This window comes from Malaclemys terrapin, chromosome 1, assembly GCF_027887155.1.
Source record: "Malaclemys terrapin pileata isolate rMalTer1 chromosome 1, rMalTer1.hap1, whole genome shotgun sequence".
Taxonomy (NCBI): domain Eukaryota; kingdom Metazoa; phylum Chordata; order Testudines; family Emydidae; genus Malaclemys; species Malaclemys terrapin.
The window spans coordinates 92451699-92472578 of NC_071505.1; the positions used below are offsets into that span (position 1 = coordinate 92451699).

The following is a 20880-nucleotide window of genomic DNA, read 5'->3' on the forward strand; positions in this document are numbered from 1 at the left end:
CTTAGCAGCTTTCTTTCTTTTTTTGGGGTGGGGGGCGGGGAATAAAATAAAAAGACAAAACCCAAACAAGTAAATAAATAAATAAAATAAAATAAAATAAAACAAAACACACCATTAAATGAACACATTCAGCAGTTGCCATGTTGCCTCCATCTCCTCCCTTCCCAGAGCATTCCTGCTGTGTTCACACACACTCATCAAAGTAACCTCAAATCACTTCCAATGCTCCCCCTCCGTTTGGGTTTTCCTGCTGTCTGGGCCAGATCTTCAGCTGGTGTCAACTTGCATTTCTCCACTGAAACCAAAGCTCTACTGATTTACTCCAGCTGAGGACCTCCATGGAGCTCTGTTGATTTACACTGGCTGAGGAGCCGGCCCCGGATCATTAATTTTCTAAATGGAAGTATGAATGATGAATGACATTCTCAAAAACAACCAAACCCTCCTTGGGTTCCCATCTCCTTTCCCCCTCCCTGTTTGAAAAGAATGTCCCCAAGTCCCCCCACCCTTTCTCCTGCTTAGCACTTTCTGGAAGTCATAGTCGCTCAGTAAAAAAAATAAATAAATCAATCTCTCTCTCTATGTATATGTATATAACTAAACGGCTGCCACCCGGGCAGGTGTTTGGCTGGTGGGCCCAGTCCCTCCAAGCCCAGCGGTGCCCTCCTCATCACTGGGGTCTCTGCGGTGGTGCTCCAGGTCCAGCACGTGGGCGGGAATGTTGCCATATTGCTTTCGCTCTCTCACACCTTGGAGGTACAGTACCAGAGTATTTACTAAATATATATTTATATATATATATTTATATATTGTGTTTACGTGTTTCTTTTCCCCACAATCCTTTGGAATTGCTGCTGGGAAATGGTAGCACAAGGCGCACCCTTGCCCACGCTGCTCGCTCCCCTCCCTACCCCAGGGACCCTCATCTGTTCCTCTTGCTGACTCCATTGCCCAGCTCCAGCTCAGAAGGGAGTGGGGAGCTGCGGTCTGCCGTCCCCAGTTTATCGGGGCTGTCCGACCCCTCACCATCACCCGGCGAGGGGGTGTCCTTGCAGAAGTCCGTCACCCAGGAGGGCATGGAGAGGAACCCCCGGGGGTCAACCGAGTAGAATGACTTGGCTTCATTGGTGGTGGGCCCTCGGGAGGAGGAGTTGGCGCTGAGGCTGCTTGTGCTGTTGCACTTCTTTACAAGGGCCCGGCCCGGGGGCGGTGGGGGTGGGGAGAAAAGGGATGTCAGGGAGAGGCTGCTGAGGGTCTCTGACTGCTCGCTGTTGTTGCCACCCCTCAGGCTGCTCCCCGCACCCTCCTCGTCAGAAGGGTCCATGGAGTCATGATGAGTGCACCCAGGGCTTGTGCTCCCTCCGCTGCTGTGGCTCCGCTGATGCCGCCTGATGTTCTGCAGGCTGAATATCCCACGGCCCCGCAGGTTCCGCCTCCGGGATGCAGGGGAAAGCGGAGCTGCCATGGTTCTTTGGGTGGCAGCCGTTGGCATCGGGCACAGTGCCATCGGGAGGTCCAGAGTGCACTGGGGTGAGTCGCTAAGGTTCAAGCTGTCCTCCAGGGTGGTCTGCAAGCTGCCTTCTGAGCTACTGCTCCTGCTGTCATCGAGGGAGGTGTCACTCTCCGTGGCCTGAGAGAACAATATGCAACAAAGGGAAAGCTTTCAATCTCAGATCCTTGCATCTGGGGCAACTGGGGTGAGACGGAAATGTGGCAAGCTATAATCCACTTGGAAGGGCTCCTATAAAGCACCAGTTAGATGGTCAGAACATCTCTGACCCTGTATTCAGCCTCTACGGGTGCCTTTGAGCTGTGGGACTGTCTGTTCCATTGTCACCATCAGGTGATAAGGTCACAATCGGAGCAGGGCAGAGAAAGGTAATTCTATTTCACAATGGATTTTGGTATTTCGAAATTTGGTTTCACTCGGATTTGAAATGCAAACCAAACATTCTGAAATTCTCTGCCAAATGCCATGGAGCCGGGTTCTGGGGCAATCCACCTGGAAGGCTGCCCCAGGGGCATATACCCTGCAAACCCACACTGCTGAGGAGCAAGGGCTCATAGCTCCCTGTCAGCCTGCCCTACTGAGGAGCTGGGTGGGTGTGCTGACTGGAAACAAGAGAGGGATCTGTCGGGACTGCATCAAAATCAACCATCTCCACAGAACATTTTGGTTTTGATGAACTGGCAAATTCTGATGAAAAAACGTTGGGTCAGGATTGTTCAATAAGGTGATGTGGAGATGGGGAGAGCCCAAAGGGAGGGAAAAACAGCCTTAATTTCTCTGTTTTGTTGGTCTCCTTTGTTATTTCACATTTTAGTTGTTTATAACAAAGGGTTCTGGAGACCTCAGGGTTTATCATAGGTGAATTAGAGGGTGTCTGATTTTCTCTTCCTCTGGAATAGGCCAACCCTTCTTCAACTTCACTCTCCTGCAGCCCAGAACATGAGCCATTCAGGAGACACCTTAGCATAATCACAGCAGGGGAGTCCTCATGGCTTCTCCTTTCCACCACCTGTGTTTCTCAAATACATTTTATTTCCCCTCCCTACTCTGTTCTTCCTAGTCTCCTAAGTGACAAACAGCAATATCTACCTGGGAGATAGAGGCCAGATGGGATATGAACAGAGACAAGGACAGGGACACAGAGTCCATCTGGATGGGATACAGACCTAACAAGCACTGGGTGTGAGGGCATGAAGAAAGGTCCATTCCAGTTCTATTCGGACTTCATTGCCCTGCTGCTTGGGCCCTGTGAACACATCTGGCTTCCTACCCACCTTCTTTAACTCCTGCCGAGACTATTTTTACATGTGTTGAACCCAAGGGCTAATGCACTCTCCACCACCAGACCAAGTCCTTAAGTGGAAAGTGTTCTGCTGCCATTAGCAGGATCAGCACCAAACCTATAAACAGGGGTGTCTGGAGCTACCTCTTTATACCTGCCATCCAAGCAGCAGGAGCCCGGGAGGCAACGCTCAGGAGCCAATGTGAACTCATGCCTACTTGGATCTAGACTGAGGCTGTCAAGCTAACTTGTGACCCAAACTAGGCCAGTGCATGTTTTCTGGAGGCACAGGGCCAGTGCCATCCAGCTCCTTCTTCCCTAGTACTCACTATGAATAACTCTTTAACCTAGTGTACTCTCTGTTCCCAGTAGTGATCTAGCCCTTTCATCCCCCAGATCCAGTGCACTTTCATGTGGTAAATAAGCACCCCAACTTTCACAAAAGCCCAAAATCAAGCTAATCCCATTTCAAAACAAGGCCAAAACATGCCAATCCCTAAGAACCCCAACACTCTGTGACTAGATCCCCCTGGCGTGCAGTCTGGGACTGTGGTGGGCTCGCTGTGCACCCCTGACTCTCTCCCTGCTTGCCCCTGCTTGCCGGGAGCCAATTAAAAAAAAGAAGCAACAAGCTACAATGAGATAAAAACTAGCCAACAAGCAACTCACAAGCCAATTAAGCCAAAAACAAGCCCAATTTCTGTTTTTATTTCTGTGGGTTTGGCATATCTGCTCTAGGCCCTTCTTCTCTCTCTCCTCCCCTCAGCTCCCTCTTTGCTTGGGTACACATGAGGGGCCGCTATCGTGGGTGGGTGGGTGGGTTGGTGGGAAGCAGGGCCCTTACCTGGTGGAGTAGTGAGCAGTTCACACTTGGGGATCGCAGTGATGCCCATGAACCCTGCAGAGAGATTTTAGGAAGGCTGCGTGGACAGGAAACCTTCTCCTGCCCAGTCTGGGTGGCAGAGATGGCTGGGTGGAAAAACTCCGCTGGTACAGGTAACAGTGGCCTGGATGTACCTGGAGAGAAGGGTCTGGGGGGAACTGGCAGAGTGGGGCAAGGAGGTGGAATGAAAACAGAAAAATAAGACCTCAAGAGTCCATTGATCCACTTTGGAGTCTCTGTTTCTACCAAGGTAAGGGTCCGTAAGCCCTGTAAACTGAAGGTGTTTAGTGACATGTACTCCCAGGCATGGATCCGGAGTGCCGAGTGTTCACACATTCCATTGGTCCCACTTTCCACATAATTACCAGAGTTTGTAACAGACTCGGAAGCATTATCAGAGCTAGGAGCAACATGTCCCCCCTCCCCCCACATGTCCTTGGAGAAAAAGGCTGAGACATGATAGGCCAAATTTAACCCAGGTGCAACTCCACTGAAGTCAACGGACTTACAACTGAGCTCCTGCAGAGTAGTAGAAAAGGGAAATACACAAAAAGGTGACTGGGGAGCTCAATGACCCCATAAGGCCAGAGACATGTGCTCAGAAGTGAAATTAGGACTCTTGTTTCCAAGGCAGATGAAAGTATGGACTCTAGAGATAAGGAGCATGGCCTCAGGAGATGGTGGCACTGTCTACACTACAGAGTTAGCACAGTTCATCCACCCGATTGCTAGCTGACGTGACACTGGCTTTGAAGTCTTTGGACCTCATTCTCATTTGCATCCTGCTTCAGCTGTCCAAAGGGACCTTGGTGTAAAAGAGAATCATGTCCTTTAAGACTGTGAATATCTGTCTGTCTAGGGCAACTCTGAGGAAAGACAATAGTCACTATAAAAGGTGCCAGGGAAACCAAGCAAGCACCACACCAGTGCTTAATTTGTGCCAGGGCTTGCCAGGACTGAACCCCAGCACCTCTAGGTTTGGCAATTCATAGCCCCAGCACCTCTGAGCTTGCCGCATCAGTTATGAATGTAAATCAATTGCTTGAGCCCTGGCACCTCTTTCATTACAAATTAAGCTCTGCACCACACTGAGATTGGCAAATTGAGAGTGAATTCTTCTTTAGTGAAATCCCGTATCATATCAACTGTATTCCTTACTGAAATAAAACAGAGCCAAGTCAGACTAACTGAACCAGTCTGCACTGTCAGTGGAGTTAGCATCAAACGACCACACTGTCAAGGAGAACAGAGGGGACTTTCTTTACCTTGATTACTCTCATGCTTCAGCCAGGACTGGACGGGGTTAAAAGGGATTTTCTCCATTTCACACAAGTAACTTTCCGGAGTTGGAGAAGCACCTGTAGTTGTTAATGGGAAGAAACATTCCCCCAACTCTCCCATGCCCATGGAGTCAGGACTGTTCTGGCCATCCTGCTGAAAAAATTGAAGAGATATCCTTTGTGAAATTAAAAAATCACACGGATGGGGTGAAGCTGCCTGAGCAAGTTCTGGAGATGGGGTGGATTATGAAGATACCTGGACAGTGCACATTCATATTAGCAAATGGACATTCCAAAGGGTTACATCCCCATCCCCCTAAATATATTTCCAGTCAAAGCAAGCCTTTGATAGCGGTGAAAGGAGCTGTAGCTTGCACCCCCCTCTGTGTTCTCATCAGATCTGTCTGAGTGATAAGTCTCTAGGGGAGGAGTTGCTGCTAAGTGTCTGACACTCACATTCTTCATGAGAGTGAAGTGTGACCAGTAGGGGAATACATGGCACTCCAGGCCACGCTGGGACAGAGGTACAGAGTTCGGCACATTAAGAGGAACATGTACCCGATCAGCTGGCCAACAGATGTTGTGGTCGTGTTCCAAGATGCAGGCCCCTCCCATGGTTTGTGCTGTGTGCACATAAGTTCTGTGATGGACCCTGTCTCAGACAGCATGGAGAAGTGAAGAGGAGAGGAGACACTCACTCCTTGTAACCTCCTCCACTGGGAAAAGCCAGACCCTCACGGGATTCACTCCCATGCCCTGAGCGAGGAATGGGCTCTTGCCAAACCACTGCTAGGAGGAATGGTGGCTCTTTCAAGGAAGGACGTGTCATTCAGGACCTGGGAGGATGCACACGCTTCCCACTGTGTATGCAGATATCCCAAATACCTAGGATGCTCCTACCTTGGTCTCCTTAGGACTCAACTGACAGATGCTTCGATTGTCTAAATCATCCCCTAGCAAGATGGAAGAAGACTTGTCTGAGTTGAGGGATAAGCCTTCCATTTCAGCCAGCTGAACCTACAGGAGGAGAAAGAAGCTGTCACAGGATATGGCCTGAATCTATTTCTCAACCAATCCTGCTGTTTTAAGGCTGGATGGGTGCAGGGAGAGAGCCCATACACCTGAGAGTGACTTAAAAAAAATTCATTTATTTATACTATGTATTTCCTAACCCAGAGCTAGGCCTGGTGAGAAAACCCACTTCTAGTAAAGCACGGAAATGAAAACTGGGAGCTGCCAGGAACCAGTCCATGATGGGTTCCCTGATCAAGACTCCCCTGGTGTGAAAGATGGAGAGAGGAATCCAGAGTCTGTCCCAGGGTCAGAGTCTGGCACCAGGCTCCTCGAGCGTAGGGCTCACTGAGTCAGTGCCAGGAGAGGACTTCCTTAGTCTGGGAAGAATAGTCTGCCCCAGAGACAGAGCAGTGGGGAAAAATCCCATACACCAACAATTAGTTCGTGGCAAGCTGAGGTACGAATCTAGCCTGCACTAGCCTTTGGCAGACAGACTCTCCCTGTGGACCTGCTGCCATGCATTAACAGTTCATTAATCTAGTCCTCTCTGACCTTCAGTAGGGTCCATGCAGACAGACAGCCCACATCAGGCTAGTGCGGTGTGGATTCACACCCCACCTCGCTGCAAACTAAATGTTGTGCACACAAACCCCTAGTCTGGAGACAACAGAGTGTGCTCTGATGTTGGATGAGGAGAAGGCCCCCTCAATCTGGGGCTAATGAAGATTGTCCTAATTAAATAGTGTGAAGGCTCTTTCATGCCAGGGATAAGCATGCCACTTTCAGTCCATGCCAGTATCATGCTTTTGATTCTCTCTCACCGTCACTACTATAACCTATTCCCTTCTGGCCTCTCTGCTTCTTCCCTCTCTCACCTTTAATCTATCCAACACCTTAACTAGCATCTTCTCCTCCCTGTTGCTTTATCTATGGCACCCCGTCCTCCATTCCCTTCATTGGCTTCCTCTTTCTTTATCAGGTGTAACAAAGCTCACCATTCTCAGCTTTCAGGCTCTGCACAGCTCTGCTCCTGCCTACATCTCTGTTAATTTCATCCCCCATCCCATTTTACCCCCTACACTCCCCTCCCCAACCTTCTCTCCTTAGTGCTTCCTTTGCCTTCTCCCATTTGCATCTCTCCTCTACACTTGGAAAGCTTCTCCTTCTTCCTGTATGCCAACCAGCCTCCCTCTCTTTCTTCAAACATACTTCCTTCCCTCAGCCTTCCCTCACTGGTCTCTAGAGCAGAGCTAGCTCCTACTCCTGCACCTGATCCTTTATTGTTGTTGTATCTGTCTTATTTAGGGCTGCATGCTCCTTCAGGACTGGGATCTTGTCCTCCTATGTGTTTGAACAGACTGGGTGCACCAGTGGCACTATGTGAATAACAATAAGAAGATGATTTGGTGATATGACTCCTTCAGGCTGGAAGTTTAGTGGTCTTTGCCAGTGTCAGTGATTGGAAGAGGACTCCTTCAGAGTGATAATTCACTTGTAATAAACAAAAGAAAAAACCTGATCTACATTTTTAAAGAGACCTGACATCCATAGTCATTAGGTTGTTCCAACACAAGAACACCATGTTGTATAACTGTTCAGATTGCTCAAATACAAAAGCCACCAACTCAGAGCATTAACAAACTCAGAAACCCACAACTGCATTATGTCAAACATGCTACTCAGCAACCAGTCAACAACAATTTATGGTCTAGAAACACAGTCTGAATCCAGCCCCATTCGACATGTGTGCTCATCCATGATGTATAAGCAAACATTTCACCAAAACAACCTTAACTCTGTCCCTATAGGCATGGAAGTATGAAATAGGAAAAAATCTGAGACAACCTCCTTCAGCCATAACAAAGCGTTTCAAATCATCAGTGACCAAAAACACAAGAATACTTTACTCTTTGTTGAACTGCTATTCTGCAAATCAGTCCATCTCGCAGTCTACACAAAAAGACAGACTTAACAAAGTCATAAATAGACAACGAGCAGGCTCAAAACAGGTTCACCATTTTTCATTGACAAACCCTGGGCTGCGGATTAAACACTCCATGGACCATCAATACACATTGCTAGTGTGTACGCAAACCTCATAAAGGCAGAAAATGAAATGATAGCAATGACATGAAAAGAGAACAAGGGTCTTCTTATATTTTAATATTACAACTTCTATAGACTACAGACTTCTTAGAACTCTCCTGAATAAAGTTGACGAAGTAAAAATGAAATGATGACAGTGGGCAGTTCACTATATCAGTAGATTGGTTTAAAAAATTCAAAGATGGCCACATGCATAGTCACCGAACTTCTTATATCCCTTAGAAAAATGACTAGATCCAGACATAACAAATTATAGAGTCATAGAGTTCAAGGCAGAAGGGGCCACCAGATCATCCCTTTGAAAATAGGGAAGCTAGGGTTACCATACGTCTGGACGGCCGGGGGTGGTCGGCTGGGGGCCCGGGGGCTGGGTCGGGGACCGGCAGTGCTGGGCAGGCCGGGGGTGCTCAGCCGGGGGCCCAGGGGCCGGGCCGGGGACCGGCAGTGCTGGGCGGGCCGGGGGTGCTCGGCCTGGGGCCGGACCCGGGGCCGGCACCCCAGGGCCCGAGCCGACCCAGGCTGGAGACGCCGGGGGGGTCAGACTGGGCCGTGCCTCCTCCCCCCACACTCCCCTTACCTGCTTCAGGCTTCCCGCGAATCAAATGTTCGCGGGAAGCAGGGGAGGGGGCGGAGTTGGGGCGGGGACTTTGGGGAAGGGGCGGAGTTGGGGCGTGGGGGGCATGGGCGGGGCTGGGGCCCCATGGAGTGTCCTCCTTTTGGAGGCTCAAAATATGGTAACCCTAGGGAAGCAATCATGACAATCTTTGTGTGAAGAACTGTTTTGAAAACAAGGCTCCAGGGACTGAGTCCTGCAATATGCCCAGTAGAGCTGAGCGAAATCTTTTGACCAACATTTTTTTGGGTGAAAAATGCAGATTTGGCAACACTGAAACATTTTGCAAATTTGTGTCCACTTCACCAAACTGTTTATATAAAAAAATCCCTCCCCCACCAAATTCCCCAAAAGTTGAAGCGTTTCATTTTGACATTTTTCGAGTTTTCCGATCAAAATGACTTTTTGTTTAGAAATTTCCTTCAATTTAATTTTTTTACACATGCAAATACATTTTAAAAACTTCTCAGAATCAAAACAAAACATTTTGTTCAATCCAAAACACTTTTTTTTTTGTTTACTTTTCAATTTGCTCAAAATTTTGGTTTGGGGGCGGCTCAAAACAATTTTTTTGGAATCACCAACAAACCCAAAACCTCACTATCTGCATGGCTCTAGTGCTGACCACTTTCGCTTGACAGAGCAGAACACTTAGCACATACTTAAGAACTTTAAGCATGTGTAGTGTTTTGAGCTGGAGCACTTAGTACATTGCTGGATCAAGCCCTAGATAAGAAGATAAGAAGGGAACAGCTTGAAGGCTGTAGGCAAGTGTTGTCACCGGGCAGGTTTCAACCTGTTTTGGCATGGTGCTTCCTTATAATTTTGACGAAGCTCACACACATGGAATAGGGCCAGATGAAGAATGTGCTCTGTCTATATACATTTTGATTCATTACTCTACAGTGTGTTTGAAATGTCTGTGTACATCCTAGATTTTTAATGTTAGTGGTTGTATCTGGACAGCCTTCAGTGTTACACAGCATAGTGTTCTTCTGGTGGAATTTCCTTGTTGTTTTTCACAAAAGTTTTATACTATGTAATTATGGATAAAAAATAATGATGCATATATCTGGTTAAAACGTTGAACTTTAATTTTACTTTAATATGATTTAGAAAATAAAAATATCTAAATTGTAATGCTAAATTGTTCCTGCATGAGTTGATCAATAATTTCCTTTAAATTCCAGAATGTATTTATATGAATCAAAAATATCAACTTTGGAAAATAATTTATAATTCTAAAGTGGTTATTGGAACTTCTTTTAAATTACAAATCAATTCTTTCATAGTTGTTTTCACTTTCCTCATTTTTAGCACACGTTTTTTGATTCTTATTTTTCTTTTAATGTAATTTTTTTATATTTAAAAAAATGATTATTGATTGTGGTTATCATTCTGGCCACCTGTGCTTGTCTGTGTGTGTGTTTTTTTTTTATGAAATTGCTGTTTTCTTTCCGGTAATATTTCAAAATACTTTTCTTGCTGTGTTTTTAATCCAAATTTTGTTTTATGTTCTCTTGTGTCTTCCTGTATGTCTTCACAACCTTAACTCCACCTTAACAAAGGAATTTTGTCTGGAGAGCTCCTGTGTTTTTTTAACAGTTTGACATGGTTATGACATACATAGGGAACAAGACAGGCAGACAGGAGGAAACCTGCTGAAGCCCCTATGTTCTGATAGGAAATGGGACCAAGTAAACCAGGAGAACTGCAGGGCCCTGGGAACCATGAGGCGCCAGAGTTCAAAGAACTCTGTGGAGCTGAGAAACTCTGCATGACCTTGGTTTCCCAGCTATCCTCTGGAAATCAGCTTCCTACTATTCACCAGCCTTCCCTCTTTTCCCATGCTCCAAACCTTGATTCCTGCTTCTTCTCCCAGTTTTGTATCCCTGTGGACTTTCTGAAGTCCACAGAATCTGCTGCAGACCTTAACAGGTCTGCAGGAACCACTGACCCAATGTGGAATCTACTAATGTTCACAGCAGATCCTTCAGACTTCAAAAAGTCTGCAGGGAAGAATATCTGGGACCAGAAGTTGGAATCAAGGTATGGAACTTGGGGGAGCTGAGAAGTAGGGGGCAGATGACTCAAAGAAAGACCCAAGTGGGGCCAGAGAAATTCTGCTGAGCTTAGAAGCTTTGCTGACATGCTGAGTTGAAGTAGGCATGGGAGACCCTGGGGACCCAGAGGATGTCTGTAGGGTTAGCGGGAGTGCTCAAGGCTACTGCTGGTTGTCACCTACCCATAATTCAGTGGCATACAGCAGCACATACATACATACATAGTAATGATGCTCATGAAAGTCCATGATTCATCATCTTTCTCTTTGGCCCTATTACTTTCCCTTTCCCTTGACTTGGATTCTAAAATTTTGTTACCATGGGGGAAGATGCCTCCACAAGTACCCTTTGTGGTTGTGAAAATTCTGCCACCCTACCCCTTGGTGGTGGTGTGGTGATTTTGCTGCCTACCTTCTTGCATGAGAGGGTGGGAAAATTATCCTGCCACCTGCCTCCCCATGCATGATGCTGAAGATTATTGCCAAGATTTTCAAAGGCAACAAGTGATTTTGGGTGCCTCATTTTTTGGGTGCCCACCCTGGGATGCCTTAAATGGGCCTGATTAACAGAAAGTGCTTAGCACTCACTCTCTAAATATCAGGCCCCTTGAAGGGCCTTGAGTTGGGCACCCAAAAATGCAAGCACCCCAAATTACTAGTCACTTATCAAAATCTTGTGTTTACCACCACATGCCCCCTGTGGATGAGGGCTTGAAGACTCAGCAATTGGAGAAGAATAGCAGCATCTGTCTATTGCTGCCTCTGAGGAAGACTCATTGAGAAGGTTGTGGCTGGGAGGAGAAGGCCTGGTGCCTTGGACCCAGGGGCATGGAGCTAATCCATTGCTCTCTTTATGTACAGAGGAGAGAGTAATCTACCAATGAGAACTCTTGACACTCTAACTTTGCTAACTTATTTCAACCAATAAAACTGTAGAATGCAAATTAACTAGACAGGGAATGGTGATGATTGGTTGTGTTACCGCTGATATCACATTGACAATATAGAAGAATAACCTGAGCTATTGACACAACTCTAACCACAATCATAACAGTTAGGTACAACAATTGTTCAGAATTTTACTTAATTATAACCTAATTTCTTTCAGCATTTTCAGTGAGTTTTAATGGAAATTCCAAAGGTTTAGGGAAGGATTTTCAAAACCACCTAAAAGTGATTTAGGAGCACAAGTCTCATGGAATGTCCATGGGCCTTGTGCTCCTAAGTCCTTTATGTGATTTTGAAACTCCCATCCTTAATAAGAAGCCATTTTTAGCTAGAAGGATCCCCTCCAAAAAAAAAAAAAAAAGAGACCCAAAAACTTCCTTAATGGGCCAATTTTTAATTAATTTTAACTAGGGCTGTCAAGCGATTAAAAAAATGAATCACGATTAATCGCGCTGTTAAACAATAATACAATAACAACAATACCTTTTATTTAAATTTTTGGATGTTTTCTACATTTTCAAATATATTTATTCAATTACAACACAGAACACAAAGTGCACAGTGCTCAGTTAATATTTATTTTTGATTTTCACTGTAAAAGACAAAAGAAATAGTATTTTTCAATTCCCCCATTGCAAGTACTGTAGTGAAATCTCTTTATCAAGAAAGTTGAATTTACAAATGTAGAATTATGTAAAAAAAAATCCCGCATTAAAAAATAAAACAATATAAAGCTTTAGAGCCTACAGGTCCACTCAGTCCTACTTCTTGTTCAGTCAATCGCTCACACAAAGAAGTTTGCTTACATTTGCAGGAGATAATGCTGCCTGCATCTTGTTTACAATGTCACCTAAAAGTGAGAACAGGCATTCACATGCCACTGTTGTAGCTGGCGTTGCAAGATATTTACGTGCCAAAAGCACTAAAGATTCGTATGTCCCTTCATGCTTCAACCACCATTCCAGAGGACATGTGTCCATGCAGATGACGGATTCTGCTCGATAACCATACAAAGCAGTGTAGACCGACGCATGTTCATTTTCATCATCTGAGTCAGATGCCACCAACAGAAGGTTGATTTTCTTTTTTGGTGGTTCGGGTTCTGTAGTTTCCGCATCGGACGGTTGCTCTTTTAAGACTTCAGAAAGCATTCTTCACACCTCATCCCTCTCAGATTTTGGAAGGCACTTCAGATTCTTAAATCTTGGGTCGAGTGCTATAATTATCTCTAGAAATCTCACATTGGTACCTTCTTTGTATTTTGTCAAATCTGCAGTGAAAGTGTTCTTAAAAGAAACAACATGTGCTGGGCCATCATCCGAGCCTGCTATAATATGAAATATATGGCAGAATGCGGGTAAAACAGAGCAGGAGACATACAATTCTCCCCCAAAGAGTTCAGTCACAAATTTAATTAAAACATTATTTTTTTAACAAGCGTCATCAGCACGGAAGCGTGTTCTCAGGAATGGTGGCCAAAGCATGAAGGGGCATATGAATGTTTAGCATATCTGGCACGTAAATACCTTGCAATGCTGGCTACAAAAGTGCCATGTGAACGCCTGTTCTCACTTTCAGGTGACATTGTAAATAATAAGCAGGCAGCATTATGTCCCGTAAATGTAAACAAACTTGTTTGTCTGAGCGATTGGCTGAACAAGAAGTAGGACTCAGTGGACTTGTAGGCTCTAAAGTTTTACATTGTTTTGTTTTTGAATGCAGTTATGTAACAAAAATAATCTACATTTGTAAGTTGCACTTTCACGATAAAGAGCATCCGAAGAAGTGAGGTTTTTACTCACGAAAGCTTATGCCCAAATAAATCTGTTAGTCTTTAAGGTGCCACCAGACTCCTTGTTGAGATTGCACTACAGTACTTGTATATGGTGATTTGAAAAATACTATTTTTTTGTTTATCGTTTTTAGAGTGCAAATATTAGTAATAAAAATAATAATATAAAGTGAGCACGGTAGACTTTGTATTCTGTGTTGTTACTGAAATCAATATATTTGAAAATGTAGAAAAACATCCAAAAATATTTAATAAATTTCACTTGGTATTCTATTGCTTAACAGTGTGATTAAAACTGCAAATAATCACGATTAATTTTTTTAATCGTGATTCATTTTTTTGAGTTAATCGTGTGAGTTAACTGCGATTAATCTACAGCCCTAATTTTAACTCAAACTAATTAACAGACTTACTTGAAAATCCAATCTTTCCTCACTGATTATGGCCCGAATTAATCAAAGCATTTAACCACGTGCTTAACTCCCATGGACATCAATGGGACTTCAGAAAGCACATGCTTAAAGTTAAGCATAGGCTTAAATGCTCTGAGAATTGGGCCCTGAGTGCTGAAAATTTGGGGAAGATACACTGTGTCCTTCACATAAACAAATCTCTTCTTTAAGTGAAAACTGATACACAGCAATGATATCTCCACCTCTAGTTCATTCTCTCCTGTCATCCTTCCTGGTTCATCTGCCTTTCCTTCCTGCTTTCCACTAGTACATACGTGTCTCCCATTGCTTAGGAGGACAGGCCAATATCAGAAATTCACTGTAGTAACAAAGGTCGAAGCTTCTGTCTAAACAATCTATGGAGCTCTCCTCAGGGAAACCTCAAGGGTATGAGCATGTGTGTGTGTATTGGGGGGTTCCCTCCCCATCCTCGCACGCAGGTTACCTCTTGCTTGTCATGGTTACACTTCTCGCACATGGCCGGCGAGGAGTAATGATGGAAGACGGAGCCCGATAGGTTATCGATGATCATTAACTCCCCGTCGAAGGAGTCCTTAATAATTAAAGAGACACTGTCCAGCCATAAGTTCTCCTAGGGGACAAGAAAGGGGGAGGATGGGAGAAATTATTTTAAGAACCCAGAGTTTTTTGCTTTAATGTGTTGTGCGAATTTAGGGCCAGATTCTGCCACCCTTATTCAGAGGGAGTAGCACTTTACTCTATGAGCAACCTCGCTCAAGTCAGTGAGGCTGGTCGTGGCGCAAGGTGTCACTTAAGGTGAGTGATGATGGCAGAATCCAGCACGTAGGGCTTGTCTACACTTGAAACACTACAGATGTGCCACTGCAGCGCTTCATCGTACACCAGTGTCTTACAACCTGTGGTCCATGGACCCCTGGGGATCTGCAGACTATGTCTACGATTTCCAAAGAGGTCCGTGCTTCCATTTGAAATTTTGTAGGGGTCCACAAATGAAAAAAGGTTGAAAACCCCTGGTGTAGACACTACCTATGCTGACAGGAGGGCTTCTCCCATTGGCGTAGGGAACCCACCTCCTTGAGGGTAAGTCTACACTACCCGCCAGATTGGCGGGCAGTGATCAAACCAGCAGGGGTTGATTTATTGCATCTAGTCTAGATGCAATAAATCGATCCCCAAGCGCTCTCCCATCGACTCCTGTACTCCACCGCCACGAGAGGCACGGGCAGAGTTGACGGGGGAGCGGCAGCAGTCATCTCACCGCAGTGAAGACACCACGGTAAGTCGATCTAAGTATGTTGACTTCAGCTACATTATTCATGTAGCTGAAATTGAGTAACTTAGATCGATCCCCCTTCCCAGTGTAGACCAGGCCTAAGAGGTGGTAGCTTGGTCTGTGGAAGACTTCTTCCATCGACCTAGCATTGTCTATGCCGGGGGTTAGGCACAGCTACATTGCTCAGGGGGGTGGTTTTTTCACACCCTTAAGCGATGAAGCTGGGTTGACTTCGCATTTTAGTTAGACCAGGCCTTAGTGTTCATGTGAAATGGAGGGACTAACATCACTAGTCGCCGGTGCAGACAGGCACTGCGTAAGCTTCCCTTCCAGCTCTGCCAAAGCACCTCACTCCTGTACTGCGCCATCTCCTGCTATTCCAATCCTCAGCTCCCCACACAAAATACTCTGCTAATGCACCTTAATCTTGACCTGCAGCACCCCTCCTATCATAATCCTGAGCTTCCTGCACAGCTCTGACAATGCACCTCCAACCTGTCCTGTAGTACTCCCTGCACCCTTTGCTATTCCAGTCCTGGCCCCACACAACTCCACCAATGCACTGGCACAACCCAATTCACCCAAACTAGACCTGAATGCAAACCAGTCACCAGTCTGTATCCCATTACTAAGCCCTAAATCATCTAGACTGCCCTCCTTTTCCCCACTCCAGCCTGCTGCAGTCTTCCTGGTAAGCACAAAGGTTTACCCACCTGTGCTGGAGAGAAACATCTCATGCACAGATGTCCTTCAGGGTCCACTCTCCCACCTCCTCCACCTCCTCCTCCCCGTCCTGAGCTCGGGGAGCCCATGCTGCGGGGGCAGAGCCCATGTGCCATCTCAAGCTCAATCTCGGCATCCATTTCCGCATCCTCCTGCGCTTCCTTGTTGCTGTCGTCGAGGTGTTTCATAAGCACAGCTACCACCACGTTGATGAGAACGAACTGTGCTGTGAGCACGAAGCTGACAAAGTAGAGTGGCGAGATGAACTGCAGGTTGCTGAGGCAACTCCGGTCATCATGGGTGCAGTCCCGCAGGGTATCCTTGAGGAAAGGGCAGGTGTAAGAGGAAGTGGTGGGAAAAAGGAGAGAAGGACTAGAGTAAGAATTTAAATTTGGCTGCTCCCTCAGTCAAAAAACACAGAATCCAATGCCAGGTCTTCCAATACCCAGTACTGTCTGAGCATATGGGATCCTCAGTGCCCAGTGCCCCCGGCAATCACAGGAAGACCATCACATTTGACAATCTCTGCTCAGTGCTCCAGAAACAGGTGCCCTCTTCCCCATAGGCCTAGGGAGAAAATTCCTTCCAGATCTGCAAATGTGATCATTTTAATCCTGCAAATGTGAGCAAAAGTCACTGCAACTAAGTGCCTAATCCCCTTCATCTCCCAAAGACACTACCCACGTCCAAAGAATTGTTCATTCCCCCCCTTGAATTCCTGTGAGCTATTTAATTTGGAGCAATATGATTTGAACGTAGGGGAGAAAACTTATCTGCCTGAGGTTTCTAAATCACAAGCCATTCCCATTGCAACTCCAGGTGTGTGTTATACCAAATGCGCCCCCGATTCAGCCGGGGAGAAGGGGCTAGGGTGGTGATGGCGGTGAATCTCCCTTCTCAGCATGGCCACACTGTTGTCCTGCTCCTTGAGGAGAGAGTTTGCACTTCTCTCCGCCAGCTGCCTGCAAGACTAGATGGGCCAATGGTCTGATCGAATCTGGCAGGAGGTAGGATACTGGACTAGATGGGCCAGTGGTCTGAACTGGCAAGCCAACATCTACTACTTTTTTTTTTTTTTTTTTTTTTTTGGTATCAGGGTTGGAAGGGACCTCAGGAGGTCATCTAGTCCAACCCCCTGATCAAAGCAGGACCAATCCCCAGACAGATTTTTGCCCCAGATCCCTAAATGGCCCCCTCAAGGATTGAACTCACAACCCTGGGTTTAGTAGGCCAATGCTCAAAGCACCGAGCTATCTCTCCCCATCATCTAGCTCCTATGAAAACAGTTCTTGTCAGAAAACAGGGCCTGCAACAGATCCAGTCTCCAGGCCCCCAATGAGTGCAGCTGGCCTGTAGTAGATTGCCTAATAGGTTATACTGTCTCACTGACTGGAAGAGTCAGCAGACCGGCTCTTAAACCCAGCAGCAGCTGCTGCTTTAAGTATTTGTCCCTGGCTGCAACAGCTTCTGTCTTGGACCCAGCCCTGCTCCTACCTAGCCTCACTCCAGGTAACCCAGTTTTGACCCTGGACCCTGATTCCTGATTCCGGCTGTGACCCTTGGCTCTGGCATTGGGCCTCTGACTCCGGTTCTGACGCCTGCTCTAACCCCTAGGCATGGCCATCCATGTCCCAGTCACTGACAGTTCCAAGCAGTGCTGATCCCTCCCACTCCAGCGTAGAATTTCTCCTTCTCGGAGGCCCATGTTACCTTCATGATTCCATTCCAGTTGTCGCCAGTGGAGACCTGGAAGAGCGTGAGGAAGGCCATCCCAAAGTTCTCAAAGGTGGCATGGCGGCTCATGCCCTCACAGGGGTTCTCGTCATTGCACACTGCAAAAGAAGGGATTTATAATTGTGCAATGGATATGTTCCTAGCTCCCAGAGTGTGCCAGGGACTCAGAATAAGACCCCCTGTGACCATTCCACTCTGAGTTTATTGGCTTCACATCCAGAAGTCTACACTCAGTGGCTCCAGTCTATAGTCCCATGGGCTGGGTCCATGACAGTAATGACCAATGGTTGGACATTGTCTAGCAGTATCAGAATAATCACCCCAACCCCAGGATATCAATCAGCATAACTCATTTCCCAGGGATGTCTCCCAGCATGCTTAATAGTCCAAAACATAGTTCTCCCTTACCCCATGGCTGCCGATCCATGTCTGCAAGCTTGCTGTGCTGGCACCATTAAAATGAAGGGATTTTGAGGGTGTACCTGCTACAGTCAGCAGCATAGCAAGTGCATGTGAGCTAGACGTACTCAGCATACTAGTAAGAGTGGTAAAATGCTACCCCCACAACACTCAGCAGTAGTCACTTGATCAAGGGCCTAATCCTCTTGGCGTGAAAGAAGATTTTCTGCCCCTCTTCATTTACTTGGCTGAAAGTTTTGCGCATTGATACATGTCAACATGGACCAGAGGAGTACATGAATTTCTCCTGAGTCTTCCCTGTAGCTATTTGGCTGGCATTGGGACAGACAGGAGCTGATTTGCTGAGGCAGTGCATGGAAAGCAAAGATTTAAGAATGAGAGCAAGCCATCTATCTCTCTCATTTTCAGACAGGTTTTTTTGAAAGACGGAAATTCCTATCACGGCAAATACCCAGAGTGGAGGATAAAGGTCATCAGAATACCGAGCCTTTTCATTAAATCAGAACAGGGCCTGCTGCAATATGGGAAACTGACTTTTTTTTTTTTTTTTTTTTTTTTGCAATTCTGTGGCTCACCCAAGAGCATGGCATGCTTGAAACTTACCCAGCTTCCCAAAGAGCTCCACTCCTAGAGCAGCGTAGATGAAAAAGAGGAGCATGAAGAGCAGTCCGAGGTTCCCCACCTGAAACCAAACCGAACCGTATCAGCCTAACCCACGCCAAGCCAGGTGAGACTGAATAACACCAGGCCAAGCCAGATAGCATCACTCAAGCAGCAGCAACAGAACACCATCAAATATTTCCACTCCAAAACCTTTAGGAACTTCATGCACACAACCACTCAGAACCCAGGAAGCCACCAGTCATGCTCACAGCAACCTCATCTCCCCAGGCCTTCTTACCCAAACATCATAACCCTCAAAGCCACTCACAGCCATCACAGCTCCTTTCATTTGTAGCCTATAGCCGGTCATCCAGTTCCTCACAATCCCACCCCTCAGACTTCAAGCCCAGAGAGATGAAGATAATCACATTTAGGCACATATGTGTCGTGAAGCCTATCACACGTGACAAAGTATGAGCCGAGAGTAAAATTTGACCCTGGAGAGCCCCCCTCCCCAGCTGCCCAGCTCTCCCTCAGTGCTGCTGCCTAGTGCATTGTGGGAGTTAAGGTACTAGTCAAATGTGGGGGCAGAAGAGGGTGAGAGCAGGTCTATCAGCGAGCACCACGGGAGTAGGCATGTGGCAGGGGGCAGAAGGAATGAACCAGGCCCTCCTGACGTGTGTGGTGGGAGGGGAACAAGGGAGAAGAGAGACTGCAGGGACTCAAGTAGGGAACTAGGCCTGTGTGTGAGGAGCTTGGAATGGAAGGAGCAGGTAGCCTGTGGGAGAGAGCCCAGTTTCTATGCCCCCAGCTATTGGCACTTGCAGGGCTTCCCATGGGGCTGCTGTCTGGTGCACCACGGGAACTGTGCCAGCAGTAACAGGGGAAAGAACTCCCCTGTTACCCCTCCCCAATATCCCTGCTTGCCTCTCCTATTCCTGGCTCCGTTGTCTGCAGAGGGGAGTGTGAGGAACAGGACAGTGTGTCCAGAAGGCAGACTGGGCAGCAGCAGAAAAGGCTGGGAGTAGCTATGGTCTGGTTACATTTAAAAATTTGAAAAGCAGCCTGTGTGTGAGATGTCATGTCAGCACATGTGTGTGTGTATGCACTTGTGCGTACACATTGAATGGGGGAGGAGAGGGATTTTTTTTTAAATTACATATTTATTCACTTTTCAGAAGGTTGCAGAGTAACAAAGACAGGCAGGGGATTCAAACAGGACAGCCAGAGAAGCCTTCCATGCCATTAGCACGTAAAATCATTGATGACTCTCTGCTCTATAGTATAAAGAGAAAGGTCTAGAGGAGAAGAGAGTGCCAGGGAAAGGAGAGATTGTTTTAAAACACTTCTTCTACCAATGTTAATAAATCCTGGAGAAAAATAGTATTATGGATAATTCAATTGTCCCCTGAAGAGTTAGTGTGTAAAATATAGAGACTAAATTAAATCATTTAAATGTGAAACAGAGGGGTTCTAGTATTGCCTTAAGAGCACATTTTAACACAATTTTGACTGTGGAGTCATTTTTGATGCCTCCATAATGTAACTTTATTAAATGAAGTCAACCTTTCCCTATTACAGAATCAAGGGCCATCAGATAGGAAGGTCCTGACTAGACTCCTTCAGTGCCAGAAATTCCTACTGGAAATTCCTGGACCCAGTACTCCTTGCAAGGGGGCACCTTCTTTTAATAGTTGTTTGTGTGTGCAGGGGCAGATATTAAGAACTCTTGCTTAGCAGTGAGGTTCTTTGGTGAAATAATGTGAAAAACCCAGGATTTATCAAGCATGGAAGAATGGTGACCTTGTGACCAAGGTACTGCCTTGGGATTCAGAAGATCTGGGTTCAATTCTCAGCTCTGCCCCAGAATCCCTAAGTGACCCTAAGCGACTTACTGCAGCTTGGTGGCTCAGTTTCCCCATCTGTAAAATGGAGAAAATACAACTGACGTTGTTTAGTTAGACTGTAAACTCTTTGAGGCAGGGTCTGTCTCTTACTCTGCATATTATACAAAAATGATAAAAAGGTTTAGAAAATCTGACCCATGAGGAAAGGTTAAAAAAACTGGGCATGTTTAGTCTTGAGAAAAGACGACTGAGGGGGGACCTGATAACAGTTGTCAAATATGTTAAGGGCTGTTATAAAGAGGACAGTGACCACTTGTTCTCCATGTCCACTGAAGGACTAGTAATCAGCTTAATCT

The 20880-nt window shown here is 46.2% G+C and overlaps 1 protein-coding gene across 2 annotated transcripts in view; it reads right to left on the bottom strand.

Annotated features, from left to right (window-relative positions):
- Positions 1 to 831: 831 nt before the first annotated feature.
- Positions 832 to 20880, bottom strand: part of CACNA1I (calcium voltage-gated channel subunit alpha1 I) — a 225976-nt gene continuing 205927 nt past the window's right edge. For both annotated transcript variants that reach the window (XM_054016232.1, XM_054016231.1), the window contains 8 exons: positions 18678 to 18756; positions 17631 to 17752; positions 15911 to 16240; positions 14388 to 14534; positions 5856 to 5972; positions 4941 to 5106; positions 3637 to 3833; positions 832 to 1630 (listed from right to left, as the gene is read on the bottom strand). In XM_054016232.1, coding sequence (XP_053872207.1) covers positions 923 to 1630; positions 3637 to 3833; positions 4941 to 5106; positions 5856 to 5972; positions 14388 to 14534; positions 15911 to 16240; positions 17631 to 17752; positions 18678 to 18756 — 1866 coding nt within the window. In that variant the 3' untranslated portion in view covers positions 832 to 922. The remainder of the gene's footprint in view (positions 1631 to 3636; positions 3834 to 4940; positions 5107 to 5855; positions 5973 to 14387; positions 14535 to 15910; positions 16241 to 17630; positions 17753 to 18677; positions 18757 to 20880) is intronic.